Genomic DNA, 11,916 nt, shown 5'->3' on the forward strand with positions numbered 1-11,916 from the left:
TACTCATTCTTAATATTTGGTAAATAAAAGACGGGCGTCACAAAAATACGATTAAAATAGATTACTTTATAACCCGCCTCTCCTGCCATTGTTTGATTCAGTATCGAAACACTAACACTTAGTTTTCTTGATATTAAATCATAGAACAAAAACACTAATGGGTGGGTGGGGGCTTTGTCCAATAAATAGCGGCATACAGATAACGAACATGCCGTTCAACCAATAAAAATACAAAAATTAAATGAAGGCTCAAATTTTCGGAAGTATGGTTAAACTAAGCCAATTACAAAGGAATGTGGTTAGGATTGACATTTTGTAGCACCAATAGCTGTGCAGATCTAAAAGTAATCATTCCCGCCCCTTCAGTGAATGCCAGAGAAACTCGGTAATGGCGACGGATTTGGTAAGTGACAAAGTTAGCTGTCTTGCTACGGAGCGAAACAAAAGGTTGAAGGAAATACAATGAAACGATAAAATAACTTTAATTCTTTCTGCGGACGTGAACGTTAGAGAGCGAAAGAGTACCGCTGACGGTGTCGCCTTCGAATGACATTTCCTGCCAGGGTGGAAAATTTCATTGTGAACGTTTGTTGTTTTGGTAGCTAGCCGTTAGCTCACTAGCTAGCTGGGTAGTTTTGTTTTGGTTTAGCTCTCAGGAGGTAGTTTAGGGTTCAGCCCGAGACGTGTACCTTTGTCGATCCGTGACTTTTAACTTCATTCATTTCACCATCGTGAATGACAAGTCGTCGGGGCTTCGTGTCTGAACTTGTCGACATATTTTTGTGAAGTTTTAAACTTGGATCGTTTTGTAGTCCGCTTTTTCTTTATCTTGTTGTTGACATTATAATGGCTGATTATCCATCCAACAAAAGAGTTACGTTTTGTCATCGAAAGTCACTAGATTAATGCGATTAAAACACCTAAAACCACCATTGTCTAATTTTGGAATTTTTCTTTATTTTTTTGGTCGACCGTCGTCTGTGTGTCTTTGTAAACATATGATTTTGTATGAAAATTTTGCCTGCAGAGGATAAAGACGAGGACTTTCGAGACAAAGGAACACTTCAAAGGAAACGTGTGTAACGTTTGATTTAATGTAATATATCAGTACATTCCGTATACGTATTTTAACTGATTTTGTTTGGATATAACATACTAATGTACTTTTTACGTGCATTTGATCGACGATCTGCTACAACTTAATTATAAAAGTGAATGGGACACGTAAGGCAAAAAGATTGCACGTTCTTTTCTCATTGTGAAAACAGTTTGAGCTGAACCTTTTAGGGTAATTCTGTCGTGTTATTGATCATTCGTAGTTACGCAGTTCTGAATGAATGAGCCCTGGAGCGCATGCGCCAAGTTCCAAAAGTTTATAAACAAGGGTTTGCGTGCAAAGGGTCACATGACGCCTTCTGCGAACGGAGACACCGAGTCCTGAGACAATAGATCATAGTTCGCGGCATGCATTTTCCCCAAAAATATGTGTAACTACTCCGCGCACATGCACCTCAGTGTATATTTACCTCCAAAATACAGAATGGGAAGGTTTTTCGTTTTTTGCATATAGCGTTTTCTGAGACCATTTATGACGTCGTTCTCTTTAAACAAAAGAAGCCGTGCTATGCGTTATAAATATGAAGCTATTTATAATGTTATGTAAATATGATGTAATGGGCATTTTTTTGTTTTTGTGATATCACGTTTATGCCGTTATGTAATCCCTACTGTAAATACACTTATTTGCATTATGTAATTCCTAAATACACTCAATAAAGATATCTTACTCTTAATTTATATTGATGAGGACTAGATGAGCTTCAGCCGACGAATCATTTCTGATTGTGGTGACCACCGTGTTTCTGCAGTCCGGCAAGCTGACATGGCGTAATATGGTCTGGGAAGTGGTGCCCAACAGAGCAGACCGAAGCCAGCTGGTAGAGCTGCAGAACGCCTCAGGAATCAGAGACGATTTTGACATGCTGAAGTGCAACGAGGACCTGCCATCCTCTCCCGGATACCCTTCCAGTGAGAGTCACGTGGAGTATGGTAATCACAGACAGACACGCATACACGTATACACAGGCAGGCCCATGGAGAGCCAGGCTTACCTGTCTGTAATTGTGCTCCATAGACTCAGTGCAGCTGAAATCATATTTTAGCATATGCCGCTCATCCAGTTCTGCACATCTGCCATAAAAGTCATTTAAAATATGATGAAATACATGTTTAATGAGAAATACGATCAGCAAGGTTTTACAAACTGAAAATGCTCTAAAAGGAGCTGCTTTGAAGTCTTGCTTTGACTCTGGAATGTGGTGTCAGCATTAGCATTCTCAATTTGCCCCCCCCCCCCCCCCCCCCAGATGATCTCCCGGAGCTGCAGGAGGTCCAGGAAGGCAGAGGCTCTCCGGCCGTATTCCAGTTGTCAGCTGGCGTCTCCCACCAGGAACGGCCGCAGGGAGCCTGGAGCCCGGCTGCGGACAGCGGCTCTCCTGATACCAACTGGCTCGCCGAGCTGGCTAACATCGCCACCAGTCCACAGAGTCCCCTCCTGCAGACCCCTCACCCCAGGTGGGTTTTAGTCATTTCAGTGCGAATTGCCAGGCCATGCAGTTACAGAGCAGAAAGCACAGTAATGTGACGATGTGAAGGAGGCTGCTGCACGTACAGCAAGCGAGGAGACAGGCACACAGTCAGCACACACCTCCTCCCCACATGCAGGCGTGACGCCTGTATTTCTCCAGCTTGCTGATGAATCACTAACTCGTCTCGCCTCCCTCTGTCACTGCAGGTCCTCCCCTGTCCACATCTTTGCCAGCAGCAACAGTTTACATTCCTACGCCCGCCCCCCCCAGGCCTCCAGCAGCAGGCGTGTGCGGGTACGACCCGAGCTGGTGCTGTCGCCCCCTTGTGGAGACCCTGTGACAAGCAGACCATATAGCGTTGACTGTGTAGCATTGACTGCATTGGTGCTCCTCACTGCCCCCCCCCCCCAGGCGAGCAGCGAGTCAGAGTCGGGGGTCTTCTGCACGTCTTCACTCTCTGATGATGATGACTTGGGATGGTCCCATTCCTGGCCCCCTACCGCCTGGCACTGCTTCCTGAAAGGTACCAACTGCCAAGGGAGGGGCCACCTAAGGCCGCACCGCTCGATTCCCTTTGGAGAAAAAGTCGAGAAAAGAGTTTCTTTGTACATGGGGCTCACAGTGGAATGTAGAATTTAAAGATGAAAAATATATACATGCATATATACTGGTCATACGTATTTACCGGGGCACCATAAAGGGAGGAAAGTTAGGGTGGAGAGTCCTACACGATTTGGAGCATATTTGGATTGGTCCTTGTTGGGGGCTCAATGTGATATGTCACAGGGCCCAGAATCCCCACTCCCCTCCTGCACATATGCACATAAATTCCAGATACACAGAAATATGATATATGGAGGCATATAGAATATAAATACATAAGGTATAAGCATAAGGTAAATGGCAGAACTCCAACTGGACAGCTCAGCTATATAGTTGTAGACTTTAATTAGAATCAAAAAACACGATATACAGCCCAGTTCTTAATTCATAATATGGACTAACAGAGAATTTGGCGTCTTTTTTCATGGTGCTTACTTAGTACCTTTGGAGCTGCAGGCTAAATCGTATCTCTGCCCTGTTTGCTAGTGAACTTGGCTTGTTTGCTTCCCACTGGCTGCTCCACCACACACAGGCTGTTTAGCATCTCCTAATTGCCCAGAGTGTGTGCATATGTGTGCTGTGATGGACCGGATTGCAGAAATGACTGATATCTGATGTTTCCATAGTCCTATTAGTACTTTCCAGCCATTTTGTACAAGTTTGGTATCTAAAGTCAATAGCGCCCTCTACTGTACGGTATTAAACTGCACAAGAAGTCACAAGCATAAGTAGTTCAGTCATACATCAGTAAGCCCAGACATTCAGCAGTTCCTCTGGCTGAGTCTGTTCACCAGGGGTTACTGAATCCAGCAGTTATCATCTCATTTACATTAAACATCTATTTATTTAGCTGCCAGCAAGGCAACGTTCAAGCAAGGCAGGTAGTAAGTCACTGGCATACAGCTGCGCAAGTGCCTCTATGTTGGGCCAAAACCAGTACAGGACAGCACTGCAGCAAGAGCTATGCTGGGCCAAAACCAGTACAGGACAGCACTGCAGCAAGAGCTATGCTGGGCCAAAACCAGTACAGGACAGCACTGCAGCAAGAGCTATGCTGGGCCAAAACCAGTGCAGGACAGCACTGCAGCAAGAGCTATGCTGGGCCAAAACCAGTGCAGGACAGCACTGCAGCAAGAGCTATGCTGGGCCAAAACCAGTACATGACAGCACTGCAGCAAGAGCTATGCTGGGCCAAAACCAGTACAGGACAGCACTGCAGCAAGAGCTATGCTGGGCCAAAACCAGTACATGACAGCACTGCAGCAAGAGCTATGCTGGGCCAAAACCAGTACAGGACAGCACTGCAACAGGAGCTGCACTTAACATTACAGGACCTGTAGCCATTCAAACAAATAATCACTTAATATTTCAATTTAAAACGATTATTATTGAGTCACAAAATATGTATGAAGTAAATAATAAATGATTTGATTTAACAAAAACAAAAACACTCCAGATTTATTTGTTTGGCTTTTATCCAAAGAGCCATACGATTGGGAGTGCTTGGTGACATCACTGTGCTGACCCTGGGGTTTGAACCAGCAACGTTCCGATCCTAGGCGCCCCATCCTAATCCACTGACCCACACACCATCCCCATATATATGAATTCAGTAGTAAATGATTTGATTTTGGAGCCAAAACCACTGCAAATATCAAATTTAAACAGAGAAGAATGCAGTTTTATTTCATAAGGAAGAAGTAGAGACTGTTTCCCACGGATGTTGGTCTCGCAGTCGCGGCGTGTGATGGGTTCCTGACCGCTCTGTCCTCAGGCACACGTCTACGCTTCCACAAGGGCCCCAATGTGGAGTGGCAGGACGCCGAGGACCTTGCCGACTCTGATGACGAGTCTGGCGATGAGGGGGAGCCACCATGTCGCTCCATCAAGGTGAAATGTCGTCACTGGTAACGCTGGGAGCACTGGCTGACACAGTCACTGACTCTGTCTCTGGAATGTCACCTTGCAGAGGTATGGCTCGGAAGGCTTGAAGCTGGTCGCCCACGAGGAGACCGTTTCTTTCGGCCAGTCGGTCCTCAAGCTGACCTTTGACCCTGGCTCGCTGGAGGAAGGCCTCTTGACTGCAGAGTGCAGACTGGACCATCCCTTTTATGTGAAAAGTAAAGGTAAAGTCAGGAAATGCCAGGAGAAAATGGCTAGTTAGTACTGCATGAATAAGTATGTTTACTTGCCTGTGTCCTGGAAATGATGTCATATTTCCAGTGGCTTTCTTAGTGGTTAATCTTTATAACCGTCATTTAATCAGGTTTCGCTTTCACATTCCTAACATCTGTACAAATGGAGAAGGTAGCGGCAGTATTGCTGCATTCACGTCCTCCTCGTCTCCTCCTGTAGGGTGGTCCTCCTTCTATCCGAGCCTCACCGTTGTCCAGCACGGGATTCCCTGCTATGAGGTCCAGGTGGGAGACCTGTGTCTGCCACCCGGGCACCCAGACGCCATCAACTGTGACGATTCGGTCGTCTTTGACACGTTCAGAAGGTGAGGATCTTATGTGTAGCACCCAAATGCTCGCTGAGCTTTCTGGCATTTTGCTGCCCCTGTAGCTGGGCTGTGCCTTGTAATATGTGCTGTGCCCCCCTCCCTCAGCTATGACTTCACCCCCCTGGACTCATCGGCTGTGTATGTGCTAAGCAGCATGGCTCGCCAGAGGCGAGCCTCCCTGTCCAGCGGGGGCGCCGTCAGCCCTGACTGTGAGAAGTTGGCTCGGGATCTGGAGCCGTGCAACGCCTCTCAGACACCCCACAGCAAATCAAACAAAAGCCACACCTCAGGGACCGGGAGCAGTGCCACGCCCACCAAGTGCAAGCGGCCAATGAACGCCTTCATGCTTTTCGCCAAGAAGTACAGGGTAGAATATACACAGATGTACCCAGGGAAGGACAACAGGTCTGTCTGCGTGTTTGTCTGTGTGTGTGTGCGCATTGATTTACGGAAGTTGTAAGGTTATCAGTATAGTTGCTTTAATACTACAGCATTCACTAGTATACTATTGCATTCACTTGCTACACTGTGTTACATTACCGTACTAGTACAGGACTTCATCACTTCACTGCTACAGCACTACGCTAGTACAGTATCAGGTTATTATGCTGTACTACATTAGTGTGGTACTAATTAGTTTGTTACTGTAATACAACACTACTTCATCTCTAAGGTACTACAGTCCCAAATGACTTCACTGCTACACTCCTTCACTAATACCATAACAATGAACATCACTGCACAAGTACAGTAACAAATTACTGCAGTATCACATTAGTACAGTACCAAATACTTCACGACAAAATAACCCAAATACATTATTAAGTTGTTTCACCCCTAAGATACTGCAATAGTACCGTACCAAGTGACCTCACCGCTACAGTATAACACTCGTTATACAGTGTTAAATTACCTCACTGGCTACACCACTGCACTTCTGCATTACTGAAGCACGGTTCGTGTTCCTGAGAGGTCCTGAATCACTCTGTCCCTTTTGCCAATGATGCTGTCATTGAGATGAGATGTTTCTCTGCTGAATTTCCACGCCGACCTGCTGCAGCTTCCGTGTTCACAGGCAGCGTCCTGCATTGTCATCGCCGGCCAGGCCATCGCGGAAACTCCGATAGGTCCAGCTTGCGATCACGGGACGGCACTTATCTCCTAGCCCTGATCCCTGTGCCCCCCCCCCCCCCCCCCACAGAGCCATCAGTGTGATCCTGGGTGACAAATGGAAGAAGATGAAGAATGAGGAGAGGAAGCTGTACACCATGGAGGCCAAGGCCCTGGCAGAGGAGCAGAAGCGCCTCAACCCTGACTGCTGGAAGCGCAAGAGAACGAACTCGGTGAGCTGCGTGACAAGCCCTCGCCCTCCAGCTGGGTGGTAGGCAGTGAATGGTTCTACCCACTGCCAGTTACACCGACTCTCTCTCAGGAGTAAGTCATTGGCAGAGTTGGCCAGGAGGAGGAGCCTCTAGACAAGGCCCAATTACAAAGCTCGCTCATCGTATCGCCCAGGCAGTGTGCCCTGGCCAGTCAGTAATCCCGCTGTTCTTTACACTGTTTGTCCAGATGGGGGCTGCTCGGGAAGCTGGGGGTCCCAGAGGTGGGGGAGGGTATTTATCTGTTAGCTGAAGTGGAGCAGGACTCCGGAAGCCTTATCTGTCCTTTGCAGCTCACCCTGGCCTCTCCGGCCCTCTCCCACACAGGGCTCGCAGCAGAACTAGGTCACAGACGCAGCCAGACGCAGAGGAAATGTGAACTGGACAGAGTCGTGGACAGGACCGCCTGCCCCCCCCCCCCCCCCCCCCTCCCCACATAAGGTCGACATGATTTTACTGTGACAATGAACACCGTTTTTAAAGAGGCTCTTCAGCGGAAGACGCCGGGGTGCAGGGGGCAGGCAGAACACAGGCCGAACTTTCAGATATAATCCAGTAAATAACTGCTTCAATATTTTGTGTGTTTATTTGACCGAATTGCCTTATTCTTCCAAAGTAAGAAACCGTTCAGTTCTTTTTTCAGGTAATTTCATACTTATAGGCTTGAAACACAAGACCCTATGGTGCTACGCTGGGGAGAGATGGAGTTGTATACAAATGTCTATTTTTAAATGTAAAAAAGGGGAATTTAAAATTGCTTTATTTCAGCTGTTCATATAATTATATTTGTATTACTCACTATGTTATTGCAATATATAGTAATCCATTTAACTTTGTATTTGCAGAAGAGCTGGGGGTGTATAATGTAGCGAAACCTCTTTAGCTGAGGCTTCTGCTATATACTCTGGGTGTGTGACTAAAGCTGCCATACACTGATGTATTATATACAGCTGTGATGGGAGACGTGGGCTTTTGAAACTGGTGGGCAGGATTATGAGTCACCCACTTGTCAATCTCGCATGCCATTGGCTGAACCGGATGGTGATTGACAGTGCGCGGTCCCGCCCACTGCCACTCTCAATGCCCCGAAACTCCCATCGCTAATATAGAGGCGCACATACACGCAGTTCTTGGGGTCTATACTATTGCCCTATATGTTTTTGCACTTTATACACAAACAAACACACACATACATACACATAGTCGTATAACAAATTTATAACAACGGAAGCTGTGTTTAAAGATTTTTTTGTTTTGTTTTTTGGAATAATTTCAGACACAATCGTCGCTTAACTGAGTGACTCCAGCGTACTGCTGAGTTTCATTGCGTTTTTAATTTTCTCTGTCAATAATGTACAGCTCCTTGTCCAACAGAACTGTTGCACAGAATGATCTTGTATTATATTATAAATAAAAGTTTAAACTTAATCTGTTCACTTCTTGTGTGTCATTGTTCTGTGTATCTACAAGTAAAAAATGGCTTAACTTTGTTAGCAATCACAAAGAGAGGCAAAGTGCATTCGGATGCAGTGACCCTCTGTCAGACCTGTGATTTACTTAATCCTGCGTCAGTAAGGTGCCTTTGACAGCGGGCTGATACTACAGTAGGAACTGTAAGGGAACTGTTAACTGTCAGATGGGCCCGGTCTCCTGCATCCTTCCGGCCAGCAGATCTTGGCTTCCGCGCAGTCTCTTCTGCGTCTGTGCAAGCACCTTCTCCAGAGGCTCCATCGCTATGGTGACGGCCGGCCCGCTGCGGCCTGACACCATGCTGCTGGCTTTGGTGTAAAACCTCAAACCAGATGCATGCGTAATCTAATCCTCTCACAGCTGCTCGGCGCGCTGCGCGCTGTCCTGACGAAGGGACCGACTTCTGACACTTTTAATTCATTCCGTGCCAGACGGCATGACGAGGACAGCATAGAAAGGAAATTGCTAGATGAAAGGTAAGGCATTATCGAATTAATGCCTGCGTATCTTACTCGCCTAGCCTCACGCTTTCCCATAGTGCAACAGGAAAAAGGCGGTAGGCAGCAAATATTGCTGTACATGTTCAAAGTGGGAAGAAATGGAGAGTAAGTGAATAAGGACAGTGATCTCAGTGCTTTACGCATAGTGTATTCTCTCGTCTGCCACTAGGGTGCAGGCTTACATCACTGTTTATAAATATACAGAAATACACCTATAGCACACTGTGTAGCCTGCAGACTATGTGCACATAAGCTTCACAGCAGCCATTCCTCTTGTGTCATGGTGACAGCGCTCACCTCTCCTTCATAAATTTTCAAAAGTTAATTTTGTTACAGTGGTGGCAGCTGTCACATGACAGTCAGGACAAGGGACTGAGTCTGCGTCTGTGTCGGCGTCTGTGTGTCGGGGGGGGGGAGTGGCTCTGATTACTGCCTGTCAACGGGACACGCACCTCTGAGGTTAGTCGGCTGGCACTGCAATGTTTGTGCAGCTCTTCTCTGTCTTCATGTTTACTTATATTAGTTTATTATTTTAAACTAATAATTATCACTTAGTGTTAATTTTATTTAAAGTCATTTAAATATTGTATATTTAAATAAGAATTTGTATAGGTTAACACTTAGTCCTTTTATACAGTAAGGCATTTTGAAATGACATTTGAAATGCAATAAAATTAAAATTTAGGTGCAACCTTTTGACTGTTTTGGGATCAATTCCATTCCCCACAATTGCAGGTAGTCCCAATTGCAGTCAAACTATGGGAATCACTGTAAAAATAATTACGAATCCATCAGTTCATCAATCACATGACTGGCTGTTACAATTAAAGGTCAGTTAAGGAGGGCTTGGCTATCAACAGTAATAAATGAAAGACGCACAGAGATATTTTAACATTATTTTGACACCCTGGATGGGATACTGGTCCATCATAAGGAGGGGGAACCCTTGTATGGGATACCAGTCCATCACAGAGCACAGGGCTGGGTGACACCCTGGATGGGATACCGGTCCATCACAGAGCACAGGGCTGGGTGACACCCTGGATGGGATACCGGTCCATCACAGAGCACAGGGCTGGGTGACACCCTGGATGGGATACCGGTCCATCACAGAGCACAGGGCTGGGTGACACCCTGGATGGGATACCGGTCCATCACAGAGCACAGGGCTGGGTGACACCCTGGATGGGATACCGGTCCATCACAGAGCACAGGGCTGGGTGACACCCTGGATGGGATACCGGTCCATCACAGAGCACAGGGCTGGGTGACACCCTGGATGGGATACCGGTCCATCACAGAGCACAGGGCTGGGTGACACCCTGGATGGGATACCGGTCCATCACAGAGCACAGGGCTGGGTGACACCCTGGATGGGATATAGTTTCAACTAAGCAGAGTGATGACTGATGCTCAACTAGTTGGTTGAAACAAAATTCTGGTCTGGATTTTTACTTTCTGGACCTGAAATGCCTACTTCTGCTATTATTTACAGAGGAGCCACTGGATCTGCTTAATAGAGCAACAACCTTTTGTTTTCTTAGTAACTGTCTTGAGTTGAGATCCTGACTCGGTTTTATAGAACATGGCCCAAAGTTTTACTCACTCATTTCCGGAGCAGAGATTGGAAACTGGGAGATGACAATTTACCACCAGTGACCAAAAAATGGATGAAATCTTCAAATCATCAATCATTTTCTGTTTTTTGTGGGACCATCTAATTCATTAGAGAAGTGGGTAAATTAAAATTAGTCTTAGCAACTGTCATGAGACGAATTTCGTTAGTTGACGCTATGGTTGCAGAAGCTGACTTTGCTCTCCAAATGTTTACATGAAGTACTTTCGTAGAAAGCCATTAACCTAGCTAATGAACTCGGAAATGAAAGGAGTCTTTTCAGATGGAGAAGATGTCACTGATGGCTTGTGCTAATCGAACCTGCATCTTAATTATGGGCTCTTTGTTAGAAGCAATTAGAAACAATAATCTAGCAGGGGGACGTCAGACTCTTTCTTTCTCGCTTATCGAGATGAACCAAGGAGTCTGTCTGTCTTCATGGGAAGGAGGAGCTATGGAACCCAGTGAGAGGTTTATTTCCGTGGTCGTCATCATTTCCACAATAAAAGAGACAAATGGGACATATTTAGGTAGGATGTGGCCTCGGAGGAATGAAGTAGGAGATGTACTCTGAACATCATGCTAATTCTAGACTTAAGCTGGTGTTGAATAAGGATGGTGAATGTTGATGTATAGTGGCAGATGGCTGGGTCAGAGGAGCAGGACACAGAACATAGAGGGGCTGAAACATTAGGTTCTACACCCAACCATTGCATGCCACAGCCAGATACAAGGATCTATGGATACATGAGCCGAGATAGAGGTGCAGTATTATGGCTTCACAAGGCACAGAAGGCGGGATTACTGGGTACTGTCACAGCAACTTAACCAATAAGGTGTGAGTAATTGGTGGCACAGGTCAATCCTGTCCACCAATGGGGTGGGGGCCTAGTTTCTCCCATGACTCTAGGGTTGCTCAGTGGGTGGTACAAGCCTAACACCTTTTGGTCTGTGGTTCTCCCATTAAACACAAAAGTAGGAGAACTGGCACCTCCAGAGTGTAACCTGTGATGGACTGGCTTCCCACTCAGCTGGACAGCAATCATAGCCTTCATTGTCATTAATTAAAAGCCCAATAGAGCTGTCTGCTAATCATAACGAACCTCAGCGCTCAAATGCATTCAAATCACAGCTGGCTGACGATCACCTACGCTTCAAGATCCGCACCCAAAGGCAGACAGTACGCACCACGCATCACTCCTGCAACTGACCTACACATGAACAGCTGAAGATAGCTATGAGATCCGCCTGAAGTGAT

General features: G+C 46.3%; 1 protein-coding gene across 4 annotated transcripts; it reads left to right on the plus strand.

The window, feature by feature from the left end:
• Nucleotides 1-341: 341 nt before the first annotated feature.
• hbp1 (HMG-box transcription factor 1) lies at nt 342-8,501 on the plus strand. Of its 4 annotated transcripts, none has more exons than XM_048978103.1 (11): nt 342-403; nt 1,869-2,049; nt 2,367-2,574; nt 2,795-2,882; nt 3,000-3,111; nt 4,966-5,081; nt 5,161-5,317; nt 5,547-5,691; nt 5,800-6,099; nt 6,896-7,037; nt 7,401-8,501. In XM_048978103.1, exons 1-11 carry the CDS (start codon nt 389-391, stop codon nt 7,416-7,418), a joined length of 1,482 nt encoding a protein of 493 aa, XP_048834060.1. In that variant the 5' UTR covers nt 342-388; the 3' UTR covers nt 7,419-8,501. The 4 variants fall into 4 exon arrangements, with proteins under 4 accessions (XP_048834060.1, XP_048834142.1, XP_048834221.1 ...); XM_048978185.1 differs by having other exon boundaries at nt 1,869-2,028; XM_048978264.1 differs by lacking the exon at nt 342-403 and adding an exon at nt 418-1,075.
• Nucleotides 8,502-11,916: the final 3,415 nt, after the last annotated feature.

The sequence above is a fragment of the Brienomyrus brachyistius genome, chromosome 1 (genome assembly GCF_023856365.1).
Source record: "Brienomyrus brachyistius isolate T26 chromosome 1, BBRACH_0.4, whole genome shotgun sequence".
NCBI lineage: Eukaryota > Metazoa > Chordata > Actinopteri > Osteoglossiformes > Mormyridae > Brienomyrus > Brienomyrus brachyistius.